At 38.0% G+C, this 26,322-nt stretch overlaps 4 protein-coding genes across 4 annotated transcripts; 2 read left to right on the forward strand and 2 right to left on the reverse strand.

The window, feature by feature from the left end:
* Window positions 1–146: 146 nt before the first annotated feature.
* Window positions 147–12,785, reverse strand: LOC114194677 (probable methyltransferase PMT10). Its single transcript, XM_028085040.1, has 9 exons — window positions 11,938–12,785; window positions 10,481–10,630; window positions 4,983–5,253; window positions 2,494–2,604; window positions 2,139–2,298; window positions 1,598–1,855; window positions 1,335–1,457; window positions 977–1,054; window positions 147–901 (listed from the first exon to the last, which is right to left on the reverse strand). Exons 1-9 carry the CDS (start codon window positions 12,553–12,555, stop codon window positions 697–699), a joined length of 1,974 nt encoding a protein of 657 aa, XP_027940841.1. The 5' UTR covers window positions 12,556–12,785; the 3' UTR covers window positions 147–696.
* An 8,189-nt stretch (window positions 12,786–20,974) lies between these two features.
* On the forward strand, window positions 20,975–21,835 carry LOC114194830 (protein MAIN-LIKE 1-like). The gene is made up of 3 exons (XM_028085242.1): window positions 20,975–21,066; window positions 21,160–21,196; window positions 21,275–21,835. Exons 1-3 carry the CDS (start codon window positions 20,975–20,977, stop codon window positions 21,833–21,835), a joined length of 690 nt encoding a protein of 229 aa, XP_027941043.1.
* Window positions 21,836–21,992: 157 nt separating this feature from the next.
* Window positions 21,993–22,385, forward strand: LOC114194831. Its single transcript, XM_028085243.1, has one exon. It carries the CDS (start codon window positions 21,993–21,995, stop codon window positions 22,383–22,385), a length of 393 nt encoding a protein of 130 aa, XP_027941044.1.
* Window positions 22,386–23,078: 693 nt separating this feature from the next.
* Window positions 23,079–25,007, reverse strand: LOC114194832. Its single transcript, XM_028085244.1, has 5 exons — window positions 24,631–25,007; window positions 24,251–24,383; window positions 23,582–24,130; window positions 23,303–23,494; window positions 23,079–23,243 (listed from the first exon to the last, which is right to left on the reverse strand). The coding sequence occupies exons 1-5, from the start codon at window positions 25,005–25,007 to the stop codon at window positions 23,079–23,081; spliced, it is 1,416 nt and encodes a 471-aa protein (XP_027941045.1).
* Window positions 25,008–26,322: the final 1,315 nt, after the last annotated feature.

Below are 26,322 nucleotides of genomic sequence, written 5' to 3' on the forward strand. Positions count from 1 at the left end.
AGTTAATAATTACTAGTTATGTTATCAGTGTCTACATACGATTTCCAACATTCAGCCATTATCAGAAAACTGAGAAGATATGCAAGTAATTCCTAGTTGATGGAATAACACATCATACAGATAAAAGAATAGTAGAAGAGTACGAATAAAGTAACTTATTGGATCTGAATAAATAAATAAATAAAAGATACAATACTACAGTGTAGAGATTTGTTTCTAACAAGCTAATTACTCTTGACAGTCATCTTGTCACAACAACAAACACTATCAAACCCTAGTTTGTGGCAGTGAGGGAACAGAGAACATTACAGGTGAAGCTTTACTGTCACACAATAAACAAATTTCAAACATTTGGTCTATTCTACACTATAACTTGAGCTTACATTACACGAAGATCAATTACACAAAATTATCACCTAAACATATGACCAATACTGTAGTGATTGATACAAGGCAAATATTCTTCTTTTTTTGTGTGTCAAGTGTTTAGAAGAAAACTGTTAGTAGGGATCCAACACTGTATGAAGACTACCAGTTTTGGCAAATAGACGATTTTCTTAGAAAATTACATGAACAGGGTTAGTTTTGCTCACATTTCTGGCACAGAATGAGATATCAGGTGGAGTGCCGTGTTCCGGTTGCATGAGCCAATTTACAAACATTTCTTCAAAAATGTTTCTGACACAATTGAGCAACTCAGAATGGTTTCTCAGACCTTAATATCTTCCAACTTGAATAGGGACCCTCTCCTACATCATTTAAGGAACTTGACCATCCCAATGCAGTTGCAATTTCTTCAAGTTCACCAATAATAAATGTGGTGTCACGTATATATACACGCCCTCCTGGTCTTAGCATCCGATCCATCTCAAGCATAATGCTTGAGATGTTACACTTTTTCCTGAGAAGCAATTCGTTTATCAAACACTAATAATGGGACGTGTCTATAAAGGAAAAAGTATAGTGTGATACACACCTCTTCTTTTCAACAGAGAAAAGACCTGCTGCATGGAGCAGATCATATGTTCTAGGGTAGGTGTCAAATGGTTCACACCTGTCAAGGCAAAAATTCCCTACTCAGTAAAAATTAAGAAAATAAAAACAGAAACGTGAAAATATTTGGAACTGGTTTCAAAAGTAGAATAAATAAATAAACTAATGCTATAGATTGGTTTATCTCTTCTAGTTTAGATCTCGTTCTGGCAGTATGTGATTAATTGCTTGTTATGCTCAAATGCCTCCAAATTCTCAGTGAGCTCTCTCAACTAACTTAAATTAGACATAAAAGCACATTACATATCAACCTTCATAGTGTAAAGACGAAAATCACGTACCAATCATGCACAACTCCTATCAGCCCACGGTCATATATAACAGGCAAGGTATTGAATCCACTAACAGGGACAACATTCATAACCCAACAGTCAATACGGAGATCATGCAGTGCAGCAGCAACCCTGCAATTATCAGAGTGAAAATAATGTCATAATACACAGAGATAACAGCAAGGTCAGACAATCATTCTATAGAAGCCAAATAACTGGCAAATGTAACAAAAAATCAGATAGAGATAACGAGAAAAGTAATACTCCCATACCCTCCAAATCCCGCCCTCATGTCCATTACATTTCTCAGGTTATACTCCTTCCAACGGAAAGCCCGAACATAACTGTCTATTATTTCAAACCAATATTTTGTATCAGCCCTGAAAAGTTCATCTCTGGATACAATGGCATCCAATTGGATGCTTTGGAGCCTTTTTGGTGGTTCATGGAGACGCAAAGGCCACTCTGTAACATTTGCTCCAAATCCATTACTAGGTAATTGAGTGATGCAAGCCTTAAGATCGACATACCTGCAAATTGTTTTGTGGCTATCATAAGTACTGATATTTTGTGATTGTAAAGAAATGCAGGCATAAAATTCTAATTGACAAGTCAAACTTTTACGGTATGGATCCATGTAGAAGGCCAAAGTTGAAACAATTTCTTTATTATAACTTTCAGTAAACTTTCTTGGAATGACAATGAATCTTTTGACATCACTGACTCCTATTTTTTACATTCCAGTTCAAGTAATAATGAAGACCACAAATGAAAGATATTTTGCAAAATTAAACAATATATACAGTGTCATACCAAACATTATCTGGATCATCATTGGACTCACATAATGGAGGATGCACAGCCATGTCTCGACTAAGGTAGCAGTTATTGTTCATAGGCTTCCGCCATATAGCAATATAACCCTCCTTTCTTACAAGTTCCCAACAAATTCGAGTTGTCAAGTTCTCCATTTCTGTTCAGTCCAAAGACCGTTGGGTTTAAAATTAAATATCAAAGGTCAATATGATCTAGGTCATTTATACCATATCATGTTAATTACAGAAAGAATGGAGTGAGAAAATAGTTGACCCTCAACATTTAAGTATCTATCAACCCATTACCCATTGAAAATATTACTGCTGTTAGGTAAACAGAAAGTATGAACTACCTTTCCATTGCTCTTGAAGGGCATCTTCATGTTTGTAAACAGGCTGTGCTGCCCAGACAAAGTAGCCACCTGCTCTCAGGAGCCTGTTGGCCTCAAGAAGCAAAATTCCATCTCCATTAAAGCCATATAAAACAGAATATCAGTACAAAGAACTGAAGCATTAAGCATAATTGTGATCCAACTTTCATATATTTTTTTCTCAAGTTTATTAAGTCAATATATATAACTTTGGTTACATCTTAGTCTGAGAACAATTCATTCCAAAGGGTAGCTCAAATACTTACATAAATTGTTTGTCACATTGCTGATCAAAAACAGCAAATGATGGTGTGCTATCTACAGTGAGCTGTGATGTATTATCTCTTTTAAGAATTTTAATAGATTTGCTCTTTTATGTTTTCCTTAACCTACTGTGCACTTCGTATAAAATTGATGTTTTCATTTCCCATCTCCATGCCTCCCAAACCCACCCAAGACATGGAAGAAACCCTCTAGATTATCTTGAAAAAATTATCTGCTCTATAGACTCAATTCACATTTGGTCGTGATTTTAATGAAACTCCCCATACCACACTTCAAAATACCATGGAAACTCACCAAACCTCCTTAGAATTTAAAAACGAGTCAAACCTTGTTCCCCACCTCTCACTGCTACTGACCACAAAGCCATGAACCAATCCATAACCATGCCTTTGCAAATATCAAAGTCATCATCCGGTCCAAACCCTTCTCAAGTAGTCTATACAACTGCCAATACCACAACTACTTCCCAAACCCGTGCATCTTTCCCACCTACCCCATCCTTCCCTTTTCATTTCCCCAAGCTCCAATCCAACTACCCCCATTTCAGGACACAGACCCTCTAGATTGGTTGTTTCAAGCTAACTAGTACTTTAATTTTTACCAAATACCTTGGGAATTCTGCCTCCACATGGCTGCTTTTTTCATGTAAGAAGATGCTTAAGGTCGGGTTTAAATGTATGTACCAAAATCACAAGTTGGTTGATTAGCCAACTTAGGCTAGGGCTTTAGAGTTATCTTTTCGCCCTTCTACTAACCATCAAGCTTCAAGTTGTGCCAACATGGTTCAGTCTCCTATTACGAAGCCACTTTTCAAAAGCTATAGAACAGAGTAATTTAGTTTACCCTGAAAACGACCCTTAGCTGTTTTATTTCCGGCCTTATACCCAAGATTTGTTGAGAACTAGTCATCCAGCTGACTAGTACTAATTTTACCAAATACCCAAAATCCAACATTCAAAACCTAAATACTCATAATTGACACCGTCCCTCCCATAACCATCTCAACACCTTTTACCTCCAACTAGCCCCATCCAAGCCCAATCCATTACTTCCGCCGCTTCATCCATACCCATAAAAAAACTCACCTATGCCGAACTTCAAGAACAATAAGCAGCTGGCGCATGTTACAACTATGATGAAAAGTTTTCAATCCGGGTCAAAAATGTATATAACCACACATTTCTCCTCTTGCTAGACAAGGATTTTGACCCCCCACCAAACACAAACCCTAGTCCAAACCTCCCTATAATCAATGAAATCCATGATCTGCTTCATTTCAACTAATCCTTTCAAGTCATCAACGGCACACATTCTTCTCACAGTTTCAAGTTTCAAGGTTCAAATATATTGCGAAATTACCCATCACAATCTTGGTAGACATTGATAGTTCTCATAATACACTACTACCCCGGTGAGCTTCTCTCTTGCAATTGTTCACCATACCCCTCTCGGCTATGGTTGGCAATGAAGACCATATTGAATGTTCTATTCAATCACACCCTTTTCGGTTATGGCTTCCCCCAAGGCACAATATCTATTCAATCACACTCCATCATCCCTTTTTACCTTATCCCTATTGAAGGGGCTGATGTGGTGCTAGGCATGGATTAGTTTCAACCTTAGGCCCCATGATAGCTGATTTTTCCACTCCTACGCTTTTTTTAACCCATTACAACTCTCATTTTACCCTTTTCGGATCTACATCTAACCACTGCACAATAACATCTATCCACAAAAATCTCTCGCTTCTACACATAGACTCCATTGCATCTCTAAACTTGCTCACTTATCATCACTTTGACCATAACATAGTTTCTCCCTCCCCGCTCTCCACTTCAAATCTTGCCCCCATAACCCTCATCAATGAATTTCAACATGCCTTTCGCACACCCAATGGCCTACTCCCAGATTGTCCCCACAATCCTCTATTACCTGACGCCACTCATATTGATATTAAGCCCTCCCCTACCACTACTACCCTTATGCACACAAACAAACAATGGAATCCCTCATAGCCACCATGTTACAAGATGGCATTATCCAACACAGCACAAGCCCCTATCTGCAAAGAATTGTTTCAGTCACAAGGTCCTATATGTTTTGTTTTCGTATAAACTTTAAAAAAAACATACAAAAATTAGGAGGTAAACAATGAGAGATAAAAGGAAAAATTAGAGAGGAAGTACCATCACGAGTCCAATTAATTCTGCATCTTGAGCAGTGGATGAGGTCAAATGCCTGGCTTGGGAATAACAAACGGTGTGTAGCAAATACTGCTGCCATGGAAGGCACACCTCGCTCGAGCGCAAATTGAATCTGATTTTCATGAACATCTTTTGGAGCTATTGAAAGAGTGGTCACATTACGTTGCATCAAAAAAGCACCAAAACTTGCCACTCCACAGCCAACGTCTAATGCAACTCTGGTGTTTTTACCAAATGAAATGTCAGGAACCATCTGCACATTCAATTTCAAAAATGCTCTCAATATGTTAGCAACACTTGAGACTGAGACTTTAAAATATGAGTAGTGGACAACAGTACCACTCTCTTCCTCTTCTATTTATAGTGAAGCAAGCACGTACATATGAAAAGATATGAAAAGACTACTCTAAGATACTAGGCATGATTACATGCAACAGTAGATATGGCAGTAGGTAGTTTCCCACACTCAACACCCTACACATAGGGTTAATGATACAATAGGTATAGGTAATAATTCTAACACTCCCCCTCAAGCTGGAGCATACAAATCGTATGAACCAAGCTTGGAACAAATGAACTCAATCCGAGGTCCCCTTAATGACTTGGTCAACACATCTGCAAGTTGGTCATTTGACCCAACGAACTCAGTACAAATTTCCTTGGTCATCAATTTTTCTCGAACAAAGTGGCAGTCAATTTCTATGTGTTTAGTTCTCTCATGAAACACTGGATTTGATGCAATGTGGAGAGCAGCCTGGTTGTCACAATACATCTTCATGGTCTGAATTTCACAGAAGTTAAGCTCTCGAAGAAATTGCTTTACCCATATGAGTTCACACGTGAGAGACGCCATTGCCCGATATTCAGCTTCAGCGGTGGATCGAGCCACTACATTTTGCTTCTTACTTTTCCAAGAGATAACATTTCCTCCGAGGAGGACACAATATCCCGTAGTAGAGCGTCTGTCAATAGGAGAGCCTGCCCAATCAGCATCACAGTACCCAGAGATTTGAACATTTCCTTTATCTTCATATAGCAAACCTTGCCCTGGAGCCTTCTTGAGGTACCTTAAAATACGGATGATGGCATTCCAATGTCCAAGACATGGAGTCTGCATAAACTGGCTAACAATTCCAACTGCGAAAGATAGATCAGGCCTCGTAATAGTGAGATAAATTAACTTTCCAACGAGCCTCCTATATCTCTCTGGATCGGAGAATAATTCGCCTTCTACTGTTGTTAACTTCTGATTCGGGTCCATAGGACTCTCTACTGGTCTGCAGTCAATCATACCTGTTTCTTGTAATATATCAAGAGCATATTTCCTTTGAGAGATTACAACTCCATCTTTTGACTGAGCTACTTCAATGCCCAAGAAGTATTTGAGGCTTCCGAGATCCTTGGTTTGAAAATGTTTACACAAGTGCTCCTTCAGTTGAGATATTCCAGTAGTATCATTTCCTGTAATAACAATATCATCAACATATACTATTAGGTAGACACATTTCCCAGGAGAGGTATGTTTGTAAAAGACTGAGTGATCTGCCTCACTGCGCCTTAACCCAAATTTCTGAACAATGGAGCTGAATTTTCCAAACCAAGCTCGTGGTGATTGTTTGAGGCCATATAAAGATCGATGCAATTTGCATACCATACCAGACTCCCCCTGAGCAACAAACCCAGGAGGTTGCTCCATGTAAACTTCCTCCTCAAGATCACCATGAAGGAAGGCATTTTTGATATCCAATTGATGAAGAGGCCAGTGACGAATTGCTGCCATTGCAAAGAAGAGGCGAATAGTAGTCATCTTGGCCACGGGAGAGAAGGTGTCACAATAGTCAAGGCCATAAACCTGAGTGTACCCTTTTGCAACCAATCGGGCTTTGAGTCGATCAACCTGACCATCAGGGCCAACTTTAATTGCATACACCCATCGACAACCAACAGCCTTCTTACCCAAAGGGAGGGGCACGAGCTCCCAAGTATGATTGCTTTCAAGAGCCTGCATCTCTGCAATCATGGCTTGTCGCCATCCAGGATGATCAAGTGCTTCATTCACATTTTTGGGAATAACAACAGAAGACACTGAGGATAAAAGTGAACAATAGGAAGGCGATAATCGGTGATAGCTAAGAAAATTATAAATGGGATGTGGATTTCGAGAGGAACGAGTACCTTTTCTGAGAGCAATGGGCCAACCTGAATCACCTTCATCAGGAGTCATGGGATCAAGAGACGAGGGAGAAGAATCTGAAGTAGGGGATTCACCATGTTCTTGAACAACTGGACTATTCGTCGGCGTCCTGTGTTGGAGAGAGTCAATAGGTGGAGATGATGGCTCAGGAGGACTTTGGTCGAGACTTGGAGGGACAGGGACATTGGAAATATTGTATTCAACCACGGGAATAGGAAGGACCTGCTGGATGACATGGACATCTTGAACAGATGGAGAGAAGTAAGGGGTCTGTTCAAAAAATGTAACATTGGCAGACATGTAATATTTCTTGGTTTCAGGAGAGTAACATCGATACCCTTTTTGAAGTCGTGAATAGCCCAAGAAAACACATTTGAGAGAGCGAGCAGAAAGCTTGTCTAACCCGGGAGACATGTCATGAACAAAACATACACAACCAAAAACTCTAGGGGGAGTGTTAAAGAGAGGATTGTCTGGAAACAGAATGGAGAAAGGGACCTTATGATTGAGAGAGGAAGATGGCATCCGATTAATAAGAAAACCTGCAGTTAAGATGGCATCTCCCCAGTGATGGACAGGAACGTTGGCACTAAGCAAAAGGGTACGAGCAGTTTCAACTAAGTGTCGATTTTTCCTTTCTGCTATACCATTTTGTTGTGGCGTATGAGGACAAGTAGACTGGTGCAGGATACCATGGGAACTCAAAACATTAGAAAGAGCAGACGAAAAATACTCTTTGGCATTGTCACTTCTTAAGATTTTAATTACTTGACCAAATTGATTCTTGATTTCATTCAAAAAGGATGTGAAGAGGGATAATAATTCAGAACGATCTTTCATAAGATAAACCCAAGTACATCTCGAATATTCATCAATGAAAGTAACAAAATACCTAAAGCCAAAAGATGAGACACGACTAGGTCCCCAGATATCGGAATGGATGACAGAAAAACTAGAAGTACACTTTGATTGAGATCTTTTAGGAAAGGTAGATCTAACATGTTTTCCTAGTTGACATGACTCACATTCTAAAGTCTGGAGACGACTAAGTTCAGGAAACATTTTCTTTAACTTGGACAAGTGAGGGTGACCAAGCCGATCATGTAACATTTTAGGATTGGGGGCTGCAACACATGACACACGTGGACGAGATCCAAAATGGTATAATCCGCCCGCTTCATATCCTTCTCCAATCCGTCTCCCCGAGCCACGCTCCTGTATAACAAAAGATTTGTCATCGAAGGTTACAGAGCAATTCAATGTTTTGGTTAACTGACTTAAGGAAATTAAATTGAAAGGACAATTAGGGACAAAAAGGACAGATTTTAGATTTAAGGACGGAGATAAGATGGCTTGACCGACTCCCTTTGAGGATGTTTTAGAACCATTTGCGAGGGTTATAAAATGAGATTTTTCTTGGAATGAGATGGTTGAGAACAAGGAGGTATTACCAGAAATGTGATCAGAAGCACCAGAGTCAATTACCCATGAATTGTGACCTTCCATGGATTGAGAGATGCAAACAGTTGATGTACTTGGAGCTTGGGATGACTGTGCCAAGCTGTTGGATTTGAGGCGTAGGTACTCTTGATACTCGTCCTCAGTGAACTTGGAGTCAGTAGTCTCTGCCTGGGAGACATTGGCTGTTTTGGCAGGAAATCCATGTAAAGTGTAGCAGTTTTCTTGGGTATGACCCATCCTTTTACAATACGTACACTGAGGACGCCCACGACCTCCACGTCCACCTCCTCTAGTTCCACGACCTCCTCTTCCTCGGGTGGCAACCATGACAGATGGTTCCACTACAGCAAGAGTTTCGGGAGTTTGAAGAGTTGGAACACGTATCATGCGGGAGATCAAAGTTTCCATGGAAGGAACCTCATGAGAGGTCAAAAGCTGATCTCGGATATGATTAAAGTCTGGGTGTATAGCGCGGAGGATCATTACCATATAGTACTTGTCAAGCTTTTTCTTCATTTCATCTAGAGAGTCGACTTCCAAGAACATTCGGAGTTCTTCCACAGCAGCTTGAGCGTCATTCATGAATGACATCATATCATGGTTAGTCATTTTCATAGATGCCAACTTGTTCGCCGAATCATAGAGGCGTTGAATATCATTTGCATAGATATTCTGAGTTCGCTTCCAAAACGAGTGGCAAGTTTTGAAGGCCCGTAGGGACATCAAAAGTCGTGGTTCCACCGATTGCCACAATAGAGCACATAGTTGGAAATCCGCTTGTTTCCACTGTTCAGCTTTTTCAGAAGGTACGTGGCTGCCATCTTTCTCAAGGTGTTCGTGGTGTCCTTGACCGAGAAACCACATCTCGACGGCAGCGGACCAAGATAAGTAATTTTGGCCATTTAGTTTCTCGGACGTAATGCAGGGGCTTCCAGAGAATGAAATAGCACTCCCAGTTCCTCCAGTGGCCATGATAAAGAGAGGATCTCGGAAAACAGTAAAACAGTGACGAAAACAGTGAAACAGTGACGATTTTCGACTTCGAAAGGGACGATTTCCACAAGAGGTGCTACTGAACTTCACCGGAACAGAGATTTGATGGTCAAAACGGGTAGAGGAGGCTCCGACGACGGCGACGGAGGTGGCGCGACGACGAACTGGCGACGGGAAGGCGGCGCGTGAGCGGCACGCGCCTGACTGCAGCGAACAGAGAAGACGCGCGTGGAGGCGCGTGGCGACGGCGCTACCTGCGACACCGGCGGGGTTGGCTGTCGCGCGGAGAGGCGGTTCAGATCCGGTGGTTTCCGGACGGAACTGCGTCGGTGGACGGCGGCGGACGGCGACGGACGGCGGCGGACGGTGGCGGACAGCGGCGGAGGACGCAGACAGTGGCGGACAGTGTTGAGAAGTTGTTTGACAGTGTTGGGTAGTTCAGAAACGAGGTTAACCGAACTTAGACAGCCGCGGACAGCGGCGGTGACTAACGGCGATCAACCGCGGACAGCGGTGACGGACCAGCTGAGACAGAAACCAGAGCGGGATCGACCCGCTCTGATACCAACTTGAGACTGAGACTTTAAAATATGAGTAGTGGACAACAGTACCACTCTCTTCCTCTTCTATTTATAGTGAAGCAAGCACGTACATATGAAAAGATATGAAAAGACTACTCTAAGATACTAGGCATGATTACATGCAACAGTAGATATGGCAGTAGGTAGTTTCCCACACTCAACACCCTACACATAGGGTTAATGATACAATAGGTATAGGTAATAATTCTAACAGCAACAAATATCAGAACAAATTTAAATAAGTGACTAACCTCAGAAATCTGATCCAGGTATTTATCTGCACCATGTATAAATTGAGTTCCACCACCAGGAAAAACAAATTTATCATTCTTTATTGCTATCCAATTTTGTCCACCTTTATCCTCAACCAAACGTGTATGGGGTACATTACTAAACCAAACCTGTAATTAAGCACATGTTAACAACCCTTTCTTCCCAATCCAAACCAATTGAAAAGTGTGAGATGATACAAAATTTAAAGTTCACGTGTTTGTTAAATCAAGATTAACAAAATAAAGAGAAAATTCAGTAAATTTTGACCACAAAATCAGATTCAGCTCCCAGCATCTCATTAAGATATAAATCAAACTTCAAAATACCAAAGACTAACAACAAAAGTCTTATCCTGCTAGGTTAGAGTGGTTACATGGATCACACATTACTATTGTACTCAGTTAAAAACCAAATTCTTAGGAATATTATTTACCATGAGATTACTCATAACAATTTCTTCGAAAGTCCTTGGTCTCCCTCTCTCACTCTTCACATAACTAAAAATCATTTAATACATTCTTCTTATCGGTGCTTAAGACTCTAGATGAAAAGAAGAATTATTTTCCAGATTATCCTAATGATGAAGGTTCAGATTAAAAAGAATGCAAATTCCACGATCCCTATCAGTTAAATTTCTATCACCTGCTACCAATTAATCACTGTTCATCTCCAGCTCATTCATTTTACCTTCTCGCTAACACACAAGCATCTCAACAAAAATCATGCATTTTTTCATTTCAGAAAAGGCTCCCACTACTTAGTTCATTGGTTAAACAATTAATATATACATTCTATTTTTTACATAGAAAAACACTTAGAAGGGTACATTGGTAACACTTTCTCACGAAAACCTTCCACCTTAATCCTTAACTCCTACCCTTATAGGTTAGCACTTAGCATTCTCCTTGAACAAAGCATACATTATCTTAGAATGTGCTCACAAGCTCTCAATGACCATCCATGTCCAGCGTGCTAACTAATTAACTCTTTCAAAAATCACCACTCTCATCAAAGCCACAACCAAACACCCCTGCTCAAGTTCACCATCTAGAGAACACAAAACAACGTTTCATATGAAACAAAAACTGAACACATTAGTGAGCTGTACTTTGGCCAAGGCCATCCATGTACTAACATGTGCCAACTTCTCACCCCTTTCAAAATCACCACTCACCAAAACTACAACCAAACAACCCTTCTCAAATTCACCAGCAACATCAGACAAAACATCCTTTCACATAAAACAAAAACTAAACATGTTCGCGAGCAGTCCTTGGCCTATGACCATCCATGCAAAAAAGCGTGCTAACTAATCAGTCATTTCATCAAAATCACTACTCACCAAAACCCAAATGCAACTCACCAACCACCCAAAGAAAGAAGACAAAAAAAAAAAGCATTTCACAAAGAAACAAAAAACTTACAGAGCAAGTACCTCGTCTCTGCTTTTGGGCCAAAGTACGGGCCTCCGGTAACCCTTGGGCGGCGGCACCAGACAGTTGAGGCCCATCCCTTCTTGGGGGCAATGCCGCTCGTACTTCTCCCCTCTCACGCTCCCTTCAAACTTCTTCATCACTTCCTCATTATCCAAACACGGCACATAATCCACCATCCTCACATCACACATCTTATACTTCTCCACTTTCTCCCTCACACCACCACTCTCCTTTACAAAAACGCTGCCGTTTTGCCCTTCCTCATCCAAACCCGGATCTAACTCCCCCACTCTGAAATCCTCCGTCATCACGCCGTTCCCGTCCAACACCCCCATTCGCTCCACCGGCGGTAACGGCGGCTCACGAGACAATTTCGGCTCCGGAAGATGAGGCGCCATCGCCAGCGGAGTCGGCGGAGGAGGAGGAGGAGGAGGTGGTGGCTGCTCCGGCGAGGGTGCATCGACGGCGGCAGAAGAGGAGAAGGCGAAGGAAGAGTAAGAAGTGGGGGAGAAATGCGTGAAGAGGAAGAGAAAGAGGGTGAGGGAGAAGAGTGTGAGGGCGGTGACTCTAACAACAGATGAGGTTTTGAGAAAATCCATGGACCAAAGGGACTTCATTTGGTTTGAGTGTGTGAAAGAGAAGAAGAGATGAAAGTGTGGATCTCACTTCGGAGTTGAGACCAGAAATGAGATTGGTAGGAGAGTGAGTGAGAACATGCTTTAGTTAATGAGATCGCGTGTTTGTGTAGTTATTGTGTTGTTGTGTTGGACGCAAGAAATGGTGACAAATAGGATCGGTGAATGGGTGAAAAAGATACTCTCTCTCAGAATCCAAAACTGAGAAGAGGAAAGAAAAATAGACGTAAAAATTAATACTTCCAGCTTCAGGATGTTTAGATATCATCTTTAAAATTCAATTACGGAATTATCCATTTTGAATTTAGATTATTGAAGGTGTAACTCAGAATAGAAAAACTTGTTTACTATGTTATCCTGCATAATTTTAGTAGGTTCCATCATGGTTCATGTTATATTGTTTGTTAGTTTGAGCACTGAAAAAACATTCTGGGGTCTGTGTGAGGAATACTTTTGGATTCAATTTTTCAAAATTTAGTCTAGATTTAATCGAGATAGAATGAATTTAAAATCTATATATATTTTTAACTAAATATTCAAAATTTTCACTCCATGAATTAAATATTTATTAAATCTATTTTGTAAATTAAAATAATTCAATGTAGAATCAACTAATTTACTCGACGAGAGATTAATTTAACTTACTATCTATATCATTTAACTTAATATTTATATCTTAATATTTATATCATCAGTGTCGAAACTTTAACAAAAAATTTAAGAGTGTCAAATTAGATTTTTTTATATATATAAATTTTTTTTTGTTAAAAAAAAACTCTTCATTTCTTTTTCTTCATTTCTTCTACTTAAAACAAGCACTAATAATAGTAGAATTCAAAAACATATGATTATCATTCGCTATTATTTCATGATATCAAACCATGAATATAATACCATTTTAGATAAACCCTTCGTATTGGTGGGTATTGTGAAATTTGAGGACGTTTTTCCTGGATCGCGTTCCAATGAATTTTTAAATTCATTATATATAACTTTAGGAATGTTAGAGATTTGTTTTTCATTGTCTTCAATTCTTAGTTATTATGAAACTTCTCAAGTTTAGTAAACATAGATGCATTTTTTTTTTCATTTTTATAACAAACCTTCCTCCTTAAAAAAAAAAGAATCAATTATTTTACTCTTTATCACAATTTTTCTAGTATAAATCTATCACCCCTCACCTATTTAGAAAAAGATAAAATTTATATTCACAAATCACAATTATCACATTACAAAACATAACAAAACTCATATCAGTTTAATTAAATTCAAAACTTTAAAATTTACCATAGGAGGAAAACACAAAATCCCTAAATTTCATAATTAAGTATTATACTAATTTGGGGAAATTGTAATTAGATTCATACCAATCTCATAAAAGAATCTCTAAAATCATAATTAGGGTTTACATTAATTTGGGATAAACATCCTAAGAAGAATCATGAATCTAACATACATAAATCATTATAAGATACTAACATTGATATGTAAGAGATCATGCAACTCAATTTATGTGTTCTCCAACCTCTGTTTCCCAATCTATCTCTTTGTATTTTTTTTTTCTCTTCACACACTTTCATAATAACTTACATGGTAGAAATATCTTATAGCAAAAACAAAATCCTAATATCTTTTATAAATCAATGTTTCCATTAAACTTTTTATTTTATTTTTTATTATTATTTTCCATAATATAAAATTAATATAAATAATATATAATTATAATTTAAAAAATATATAAATATATAAAAAAAATTCAAAATATTTTGGGGGAGTCGTGGCTCCCCTTGCCAATATGATGTTCCGCCCTTTTATACCATATAGGCATATTGGTTAAGCATAAGTTCAACCTAGTTAACGTATCTCAATGTCACTTGAGTTTGACTTGAGAACTCAACCTATTGTGTTCAATTTGGGTATGACTTAACATAATCTCAAACAAACTCAGTCTAACTTAGGTCCAACAAAACTTGACTAGAGGTGAGACTGGACTCACCAACTTGACTTGAGATTAACTCGTCTCACTTGACATAGCCTAACTCGATGTAGGTCAAGTGCTCAAGCCAACACAGGCCTAACTCGACATGGTCATACCTAGTCCAACCCATCTTGCTCCCACCTAGTTCAAACTCAATTTTATATTTTTTTGATCATCAAATGTTAATTGCAAGTTTTTATTAGCAGGGAAGTTGAACGCATAACTTCTTTCAACCTCCCTTCTAAAGTCACCAAATCAATCTTTTTCTCCAAATTGTTTGGTTGGACTCAGCTTGACTTATGCCTGGGTCAATTCAGCACTACAAGAGCTCAAAACGACCTAACTCGACCTCAACTTGGATAGACTCAGCTCAACCTCGAACAAAGACACGAGCTCAAGGCAACTATGTTTGACATGGGCTTGGACTGACTTGCTTCAACATAGGCCCAAGTTGAATCAATGTTCAGACCGGCTTAGCTCGACTTCATTTTAAGCCAGCTCGACTCAGCCTAGGATCTTACTGAATCATCTCGAACTTGTCTAAATCAACTTGGTTCGACCTTAGTTCAAGTCAACTCGACTTTACCTTAGTTTGGAGTGACAAGGGTCGACTAGGGCCAAGGTTGACTCAGTACAATCTAAGCATGGTTTGACTTTACTTAAATGGACTTAAGCCAACATTGTTTTAGCTAAGTTTACTAAGTTTGGTCCAAACTAACTTGGTTCGACCTGACCCCGAGCTTATTCGACTCGACTTGACTTGGGCTTGAGCTGACTCGGCTCAATCTAGGCTTAAGGAAAATTTGGCTTAACTTAGGCCTACTGGAGTCTTGATGTGGCCAAGCCTGACATGGTCTTGATGGGCTAACTTAGTTTGTCTCGAGTCCCAATTGGCTTGACTTAACTTTGGCTTGACTTTATTCAATCTTGATTGGGTTGGGTCTACTCTTAATAGGGCGAGGCTTGAGTTGGTCTTTATAAGACTAAAACCAACTTGATCTTAGCCCAAATTGACTAAATATGGATCAACCTCATATTATATGAACTTGCACCCATCCTGACTCGACTGAATTTGGGCTTACCCTAACTCGGTTCAACTTGGACCTAGGTTAACTATACTCGATTTGGGTTCGAGTTAACTCGACTTGAATTGTGCTTGTGTTGATTCAACTCCATCTAGACATGATCTAACTCAATTCAACTGAGCTCGAACCGAATTAGCTTAACTTTAATCCAAATTGGTCTAACCTTACCTAACATGAACCTAACTTAATTTTAGTTGATTTGAATATGGTCCAATCTAATATTCATAACTTGAAATGACGTAATAAATTTTAGTTTTAGATTTTCAAAATATTATCAATTTATATTTGATTCAAATATAATTAAATAGATTGTATGAATATAGATATAAGATAACTCGTTTAAATCAATTTTAAATAGTATGATTTGAATTTTTGTCTTTTAAGGCTAAACATTCAGTTTTGATTATGATAAACAAAATTATTTATTTTAATTTAAAAAAGCACTACTATATCTCTAATATTAGTTAAAAATTTATTTATTGAACGAAATATAAATAGGCCATTTATTTATTGATTTGTCATTAGTATGCGACATTTCTAAAATAAAGCATTTATTTATTTTAAAATGAATATTAAGAAACTAAATATTTATTTGAAATTTTGAAAAGTGAAAAACAAAATATTACGAGAATTAAAACATATATTTACATACGTTATTAGAATTAATAACAGCGATTTTAAATTTTGTAAGTATAGAAAAACTTTGTGAGAATAAAAATCAGATTCACTAACTTTACATAAATTAAAAATGGATTTACATTTTATTTGTTTATATCTTTATGCAATAAAATTATTATAGTAATAAAATTCTGATAAAAACCTTTATGTTCACTTATGGTTTTTAATAGGGCATATTAGTTTCAAAGAGTAATACTATTATTATTATTTAAAAACAATGTTGGTGTTTTATGGGTGGACAAAACTATAAAAGAGAATGCAATAAATCAATTTCCAATAATCAACCACACAAATTGATTTAAAAAATTATAAAAATATTGTTTTTTATATTTATGTGGCCACAAGGACAGCGTGGTTGTGTAGATCCACCTTTGCGCGCTTTAAATTGGGAGTTAAATTTTGAGTTGTAATGTCTCGTGCCCCCATAAATAATTTCCAGGGAACTCAATAAAATAAAATATATGAAACTGAGCAAAACTAAATTAATTTTGTCCTGTGATTAATAATTAAAAATATTGATATCATTTTTCTTTCTCACATCCATCCTCACTTTTAATTTGTTGCAGTTCCGTCTTTTATTTCTCATTTTCCCTTTTGTTTTTTATTTAAAACTTTTTGTTCCAGAAATTTTGCTTTCAAAATATTATTCCGAAAATTTAGAAAATTTTCAAAATACATAGTTGGAAATCACTTTTATAAAAATTAAAATGGTTATTTTGAAAATTTGATGAGGTACACAAAAATTGTGGGTTCCGTGATTGGGTTATATAGTAAAAGCCTTAGACTTTAGTTATGTAATTGGGTTGTGTGCATGTAGTAAAAGCCTTATGTTTAGACTTTAGTTATGTAATTGGGTTGGTGCATGAAGTAAAAGCCTTATGTTTAGATTGGGGCCTTCTCCCTACACCTCTAACTATTTTTTCAATACCTCTAAAAATTTACATATTTTCATCTTTGTCCATAGTAAAATGTAAAAGTAACTCTCTCTTCATTTAACACCACGACACTCTGCACCCCAAAAACCACTCCCCTCCACCCCTCAAAATGCACCCCAAAAAGGAATTAGATTCCCTGCACCCCTGGTCTACTTTTTCAGTTTGACCTAAACCCTAAACCTAGCAGCTTTTAATTGCTTTATTTGTTGCTGCTTCCTCCTCCAGCCCTCCACTCACACTTTCGGTTTCCTTCCTCCACGCCTCCACATTCACACTCTCGTTTCCTTCTCGCATTGCCTCTCCCCCGTTTTGTGTCTTTTGTATTGGCGCACCCCTCTCTCCTCTTTGTTTGAGTTTGCAGCCCCACGCACACTCCATTGCCAACAACACTGCCAATAGCCAAACAACCAAGAATTAATCCAGTTAAGTTATTCTATACCATGTATTTTTTAATTTGATTTTACGGAACGTGGTGTGTGCAATAGATGCATGAATATGTTGTTTATTTAGAAAATATAATCAAAGATTCATGTTTAATATGAACTGCGAGAGTCAAATTTTTTTTCTATGAAAGTGACCAAAACGGATGTCGAAATCCGTTTCATAAAAGTCTGAAACGGATGTCGACATTCGTTTCATGTATTTTTTTTTGTTGTTTAGCAAAACGGATGTCGAGATCCATTTCATTAAAATCTGAATGGATGTCGACATTTGTTTCATGTTTTTTTTTAGCAAAACGGATGTCGAGATCCATTTCATTAAAATCTGAAACGGATGTCGACATCCGTTTCATGTTTTTTTTGTTTTTTCAGCGTTCCGGATGTCGAGATTCGTTTCATATAAGTCTGAAACGGATGTCAACATTCGTTTCATGTTTTTTTTTTTTTGCTTTTTTTGAGCATTTGGATGTCGAGATCCGTTTTTAAAAGTTTGAACCGGATTTTGACATTCGTTTCATGTTTTTTCTTTTATATTTTGTTTTTTTGTAAGACTTTTTCATGTTCCTCACAAGCCAATCATGGTGTCACAATAATGGTTCCTCCCACAGTTCATAATTTGACATCCTTAATAAACAACAACAATTAAATAGTTTGATGGTTCTCGATCGTATTTCCTATATATTTTGTTCCATCAACTTCAATAGCAAAATATTAAAATAAAAATTCATTTTTAACCAAATATATTACAGTAAAATGTATAGATTAGAGGAATCAAAACAACCGCTTTTGACCCCTAATATTAATTATTTGCACTATCAGAATCACATTCATAATTTCTGAATGAATAAATAAGTAAAAAAATATAATAAAATATTCTTGCTAGATAGTTTTTAACTTCTATGTGAAAACAAATTATTTTTCTCTTAATTTTGAATATCAAAACTTGGAAGGTACTTGTAGGGTCTTAGTAGGGAAAAATGAAGACAAATGGTAGAGGCAGAAGCAGCATTTACATATTTTTTTTCTTGTGTTTCAATTGCGTATCAATTGTGCATGATGCATTAGTATATGTTATTGTTAATTTGAATTTGAGTGATATTGTTGTTTGTTGGTGATTTTTCTTTGTTTACATGTTGCTATATTTGGTTACCGAAATTTTGATACTTTTAATTATAGATATGGTTAGGACACGAGGTAATTTATCTAGACGCAGTTCATGTAACACCCCATTTAATTAATAACCATAATTAAAGAAAATGTCACACAGAATAATATAGTAAGCACGGTCCTAGAGTATAAACGTTACTCCTTACAGTTGTCCACAAGAAAACAGGAAAGAAACTAAGGCACACCACAATGCCAGTAACAAAATAGAGTAAGGAATCTAAATTATTCCAAATAAAGTTCTAGGATAAGGCAATACATGGGCCATAGCCCTAAGAGAAAAGCCCAATTAAACAGAATCTAGCCTAGGCAGGCTATGCAACGGAGTCACCATTCCCCTGTTGACCACGAGGATTTCTCGCATCTGCTCATATCAATAAATTGATGATCATTGCAAAGAGAGAAATCCACACACATAACAATCAAACAAACAAAGGGTAAGCTAGAACAAAAAAATGATTTAACATACAGTTACATACAATTTCATAGTCCAAGATGCTTATGTCAACCAATCATGTTATGACTTGCAAACAATACACTAAGACTCATGACACGACTCATCCAGATACATATAATTAGTCAGATTCAGCGGATGTTTGCACTTGTGGTGACCTTTACTACTCTACCGAGTTGCTCTACCAAGCTAATTGTTACAATGTTTCATCCCCCCCACACAAGGTTAGCCCTTAAAGCGTTCTAGGCCTCCTGCTACTCTCACAACTCGAGTCAGTACGCTCTATGTGAGACTAACTGACTCTTTAGAGTGTCAGGATGCAATCCTTACCTTGAATCCTTACTAAATTATATAAATGAGGCACCACCATAAACTCTCACTAACAGGGGTCATGGAATTACGTCCTGACCAATGAGGCACCACCATGAGATCTCACCTAGAGAGTCATGGAATTACGTCCTGACCAAATGAGGCACCACCACGCAACCAACGTAGAATTACGTCCTAAGCACACCAGAATCATGTCTCACCTCATGCACCCAAAAATCTCATGTGATAATTCAGCCAACCAACCAAACCGGTCATGTTTTTCTCCCTTTCATGCTCTACATAACAATATTTCATCAACCTCATCCTTTATAAATGCATACCAATGTTCATCCCAACCAAGTCATGACCTAATACATAATAACACATGCCAATCAGTCTCATTCAAGCATACATAGCAAGCCTTACCCCATACTAAGAGCAAAAAGACATTCAAAACAATCATGGAATAACATTAGCCAACACAACACCTCTTGCCCGAGCCTTCGCCCAAGCTAAAGGTTCTTGCTCAGGTAAAAGGGGTACTTTTGCTCAAGCGAGCCCTTCTCGCCTAGGTGAGAGTTCGATAGTGTGCGATGCAAGGTTCCAACGAGTTCTCGCTCAGGCATAAGCGTCTCGCCTAAGTGAGACCACTTCTTGCTCAAAAACACAATCAGTCGCCTAAGCGACAACTCGCGTTGGAACCAGGGGTGAGTTCTTGCTACTCTCGCTTAGGCGAGGGTCACCCGCTTGAACGAGATTAGTAGGTTTCTCGCCTATTCGCACCTGTCACACCTGTTTCAGCCAAGCATATACATACCACACAGTTTCATACAACCAACAATCTAATTTAAGTACCAAAGCCATCAAAACAAACAAGAAAAATAAGCAGAATATCAAGAAAATGTAAACCCTAGCTTCCTTTACCTTATCAAAAGCTACTGGGAGGAGGCTTAAGCAAGCAAAATGGTACTACAACTCCAAGGATAGCTTCGCAAGCTGGAAGCACGAACACAAGAGCAAGAATGAGTCCATAAGGATGACTCAAGACAGAACAATGCAATTGGCAAAGGAAAATATAAGAGAAGAGTGAAGTCTAACTTACATGAGGGAAACACACTGCAAACTTGGAGGAAAGGGGCTCTCACTCAAACCCTAGTAGAGCACTGCTGAGAGAAAAAGAACGTGAGCAAGGTGCTGTTTTTGCAAAGTGAGCTGAAATGAGAGGGTTAGGGTTGTTTAGGGTCTTTGGGCACCCTATGGGCCAGCTTTAGGCCCAACAAATTAGGGTTGGCCCTTAAACATTAGGGCTGAAAAAAGTGGGTCTTATAGTTCACACAATGCACCCGAGAGTTCTGCACATGGTACTGCACGGAGGAGATCGACCTCTTCAGGTCGTAAAAGGGTTCAACACGAGGCTGATGTTGTTCAGGATGATGTCGTTGAGCATGAGGTTTCCGATGTTCCTTAGGACGAGGAGCAGGGGATTGATAACAATGGTGCAGGATTTCCAGGTGGTCCCTCTGATACTTCTTTATTGACTCAGTACCAGGATCATGTTGCACAGATCATGTGATGGTCAGGTTAGTAAGAAATTTTTATAAATGTTTTATTTTATTGTTGTTATGTATTTTTATTGTTTTATGTTTATTTTTTCTTAGGATCGTGTTGTGAAAGTAGTCTCCCACATTAAAAAAGTGAAAAAATTAGGACCTCCTCACCCTTTTGTTCTCCCCTTTGTGGTAGCTTTTGGATTATCGCCTCTATGCGATATTTTATATGAATATCCCGATGTTGGGTTAATATTGGGTTTCGTGGAGAGATGGCATCCCGAGACTAATACTTTTCATCTACCAATTTGTGAGATGACCATCACTTTAGATGACGTCTGGTCGCTCCTTCATCTTCCCATCACTAGACAATTTTGCTCCACTGAAAATCTTAAATATGAAGATTCAATTGAGATTTTGATGACACTTCTTGGTGTTGATCAAACCATGGCTTGCAATGAGTTGAATCAAAGTCGTGGTGGACAAGTCAGACTTAGCTGGTTGAGAGATTTGTATGATAGTTGTTGTGATAACGAGCTATGGGAGTTTGTTGCACGCGCATATCTTTTGCACCTTGTAGGGTGCACGATATTTGCTAATAAAAGTGCCACCTATGTCCGTACCCATTTCGAGCTATTTAGAGATCTCCCTACATGTCGTAGATATGCTTGAGGAGTTGCGCTCTTGTCTACTTATATGAGCATCTAGGAGATGCCAACTTTGCAAATACAAAGCAATTAGTTGATACCTACCTCTTCTACATGTACCATTTTATATTACATTTTGTTAAATATTTTACTTGTTTTTTCTTTTATATCAGAATAGTTAAATGAAATGTTATTTGATACATGCTTGGATATACGAGCACTTCCCTACATTGGGAAGGAAGCAATTACGGGATACATATGTGGAGACCGAACCCCGTGCTAGACGTTATATCACTGGACGCGCTACTTCTGCTATAGCTGATGTTAGAGTTCAGTTGGATGCCTTGACATATGATGGGGTGATTTGGAACCCATATGTAGCACATAGGGCTGGTCGACCACTTGTTGTATCTGCCATGTTTTCTGGCTACCTCAAGCTTGGTATCCTCGTACACCGTCATCTGCTGAAGCGTGTGCTGCGACAATTTGGCTTCATGCAGCCTATTCCACGACCGTCGAGTTCGCTTCCCATGTTGGACTTTCCGACTAATGATGATTGGTGGAAAGACTACTAATAGTTTGTCGTAGTTCAGGTGTTCTCCGCGCCAGCTCCTTTTTCATGTTCGGATGGATATTTGCAGTGGTTTAGGAGGGTCTCCCATCCTTACATTTTATGCGGAGTTGAGGCCGAGCAACCAAGGGTTGTGGTTATGCGACTTCGTCGAAATTTGCCAGATGACATACTAGTTCAGAGGACGTTAGGGTCATCATCTTCTGGTGGTTTATTGGTATGTAACAAATTTATTTGTTCATATTAGTAACTTAAATATTGGACATTAACTTGGTATTATCAGCGGATGATAGATTGTAGAGACATTAGTGAGGGCACAATTCTTGGGATCGCACACATGAGTTATTACAGATAGCTCGTGATGCAACAGAAGAGGAAGAGACTAGAGGAGGACGTAGACTTCGAGGTCGACGACCATCTACATCTGGATAGCCGATTTACTTTATGTTTGTATTTGGTGTTAGAATTTACATTTTTATTGGATTTTATATTAAATTATTTCATATATTTATGATTACAAATTCATACGTCTATTTTGTTAGCAATAAGGCCAAAATATATCCGTCCATTGGCCAGAGAAGTTAGTATCTTATATATTAGTAAAATAATTACAAACGTATTTTTTAAAAGTACATTACAATATGAAATTTCCTAAAATAAACTACAACAGTCAAAAATTTAATACAATTAACAAATATCAGTCTTTCATAAGATCTACATATCTACGATCCACTACGTGTAAATCTATGAATGCATGCATCCTATCTCTATAAAATGATGCCCACCCCTTTGCCTTTGGATAACAATTGCTAGATGATATGATATCCACCATCGATAATGGACAACCTTCTTGTAGACGAACCTGTAAATATGTAATTAGTCAATAAAGAAATAAAGTTCTTTGAAAAAAAATATATATACCTGCACAAAATGAGAACCGTAAACATATCCGATACAAATTAGTCGATGTTGACTTTGCAAAATAGGTGCGGATGTACGAAGTGAGAATATCGTCAAATTCTGAACTGATGACAAGCACACGAAGATTACATTATATCGATTAGCAATCGCATAACCCATGTCTGGTATAGTCATTAACTTGTCTAGATTAGCCTGTATGTAATTAATTAGATTATAATCAAACAAAATGATAAAAACATTTAATAAATAAGTTTCAACATTAGTGTATAGAAGTCATACCCCTGATGGTGAATGAACTAGCAAAGACTTTCTTAGTTCTTCCAGACGATCATAACCTCCAACTAATGTAGCATATTCATCTCGCCATTGACTAAGTTCTTTGTATAAATCATGTTTGATTAGAGGCCATGACTCCTCACCTATACCGAGCAATGCAGCGGTGCATCTATACCCACAATGACCATCTGCCACTACATCCACAAAATCCATTATATAAGGCTGAAAAACAAGATTGAACTGTTCTAGCATGTGTATTATCTTTTCTTGGATTACACCTTTGGTCTTCAACTTGTTTTCTGTTTTTGCAACACACGTGTCTTGTCTTGATGACTCAATGAAGGCGTCAACATGCTCAAAATATGAGGGATCACGTTTGGTTGACTTCTTTGATCGATGACTTTTAGGTCCACCCTTCGTCTTAATTTTACTCGCTGGCGGCAACATTGATGTCATCGAAGGGTAAACTATGTCAAGTAATTTATGTTTGATGGTGACTTTTCCTACAATGTCAACTTCTTTGAAAATATTAAGTAGTAGATCAACCTCGCTCTGAATAGATAATTGCCATTCGGATTGTGAAAAAGGACACATTTGAGAAGCTCAACCTAGTCCACATGACATGAATTTCTTGGAAAGGAATCATCCCAGGGTCATATCGTGCTAATTCACATGCACATGAAGACCATAAGTTTGTTTGAGAATGCAGCCACAACGACTAGTATCGAATCCAATTTTCTTAACTCTTTCTAACTTTGGAGCAAGGAGTTCTAAGGCAGATCTAGAAACATATCCCACTAATCTTCTATAACTCAATGTCTTGTAAGAGTCACTCATCAGATTAAGACTTCTTTCAAAAGACACCTTTATTTAGTTATGTTGCAAGATAATAACGTTGTGAATTCCATCCCAACACGAACAAAGGTTTTCCATAGTACTTCTAAGAACTTTCTTGAGGCTCCAGTGAGTAGACTCAACCCTAATACAATTTATACATGGAATCATATAAACCATTAATAAAAAAATGAATTAATAAGAAGATGCAAACATACCTGTTTGATGTTGTATTCCCTAAATGTATAACTTTGTTCGTCCACGCTTTCACAAAGTATTTCTTGTAAGGAATGATCCACGAGTCATTAACATATTCAAAAAATACAGGCCATGACTGGAAAACAAGCTCAAGATGATTAACACAATCGTTAAACTTTAACTCATCTTCACAGTCCATAACATTCTCCCATGCTTGCAGTACAACATCCCATGCATCAACAGAATTCACTAACATTTTGCACTCTGCCTGCACATTTTTTTGAATATGGAAACGACATAGAAGATGATAACACTTAGGGAACACAACGCCAACAACATTCATTAGAGCCAGATCCCTGCCAGTTATAATGACTTGTGGACCACCCTCAGACGTCATAAACAGAACTCTTAGCCTTTCAAGAGTCCAAGTGAAATTATTTTGCTGGATTAAAATGCAAACGCGACTGAGAAAGTTAAACCTGTTGAGGTGACACCAACAATCTCAAGCAATGGCAACCAATATTTGTTGGTTTTGTAAGTACTATCCATTAAGAACACAATATTGAATGAATTTAACAACTTCACAACATCAGGATTGGTCCAGAACAGATCGTTAACCACATCAGATTCATCAACACATCTACTAAAATGGATATAGTGATCACGTTCCAACATCAACATTAACTGTTGCAACTCGGTCCTTGAACCTCTTACTGAACGTTTGTACCTATATCTTGCATTATATACTTGCTTCAAAGTTGTCACATTACACTCATCTTTTTCTTTGAGAGTGAGAAGTATATTTGCAGGTTTTACTTGACTTTTAGTCATATCAACAAGCAACGAGTGTTCAGGGACTTCAACCTACCCGCATAGGGGTGACCAACTAGAGTAGATGAGACATCATGATTATGGTAACCACATTTTACATTCAACACCCATCCCTCCCCTTGAGAGATGGGTTTGCCTCTCAATCTAAAGGGACAATCACATTTTCTTATCCCAGATAAACTAGGTTCTACATCACATTTACATTTTCTATATTTTCCACCTCTTTCACAACCTAGTAATACATGGGTCTTTCTTCCGGGTTGTCCATTATATTTATCTGATCTTAGCATAATAACAACAAATCCAAGATTAAAAGCAATCCCTCTAACCCACTTAATTAAATCTTCACGTGTTGGGAAGATATCATCAATTGTAAAGTGAGATGTATAATCTTGTTCGCAGATATCATGAACGAAATCAGAAAAGTCTGACATAAGATTACAATTTACTTGAGAATCCATTTGAGTATCCAAGAAACTCAAATAACTAAAATGATGATCTTCCATGATGAGCTATAATAAAAAGAAAATATTTTAATACAAAAAAAACTCGATTAAGGCAAGCACATAAGCAAAATATGCAAGTAGATAACCAAAATATGCAATGCAACAGGAGAAAAAATTATCCTTAGCTCAAAATAAAAGAAACAAACACAAACACAAACTCACGCACACAACCTAGCACACACACTGGACTCTCTCACCTAGCTGAAACACAACCACTGAACCTCACTAGACTCTCTCACCTAGCACATAACACACACTACCTCACAAACTCACGCACACCACTGCACCTCACTCACGCACACACTAAAACCACACTCACTACACTCTCTCACTCACGCACACAACACACACTACCTCACAAACTCACGCACACCA

The sequence above is a fragment of the Vigna unguiculata genome, chromosome 8, assembly GCF_004118075.2.
Source record: "Vigna unguiculata cultivar IT97K-499-35 chromosome 8, ASM411807v1, whole genome shotgun sequence".
NCBI classification, from domain to species: domain Eukaryota; kingdom Viridiplantae; phylum Streptophyta; class Magnoliopsida; order Fabales; family Fabaceae; genus Vigna; species Vigna unguiculata.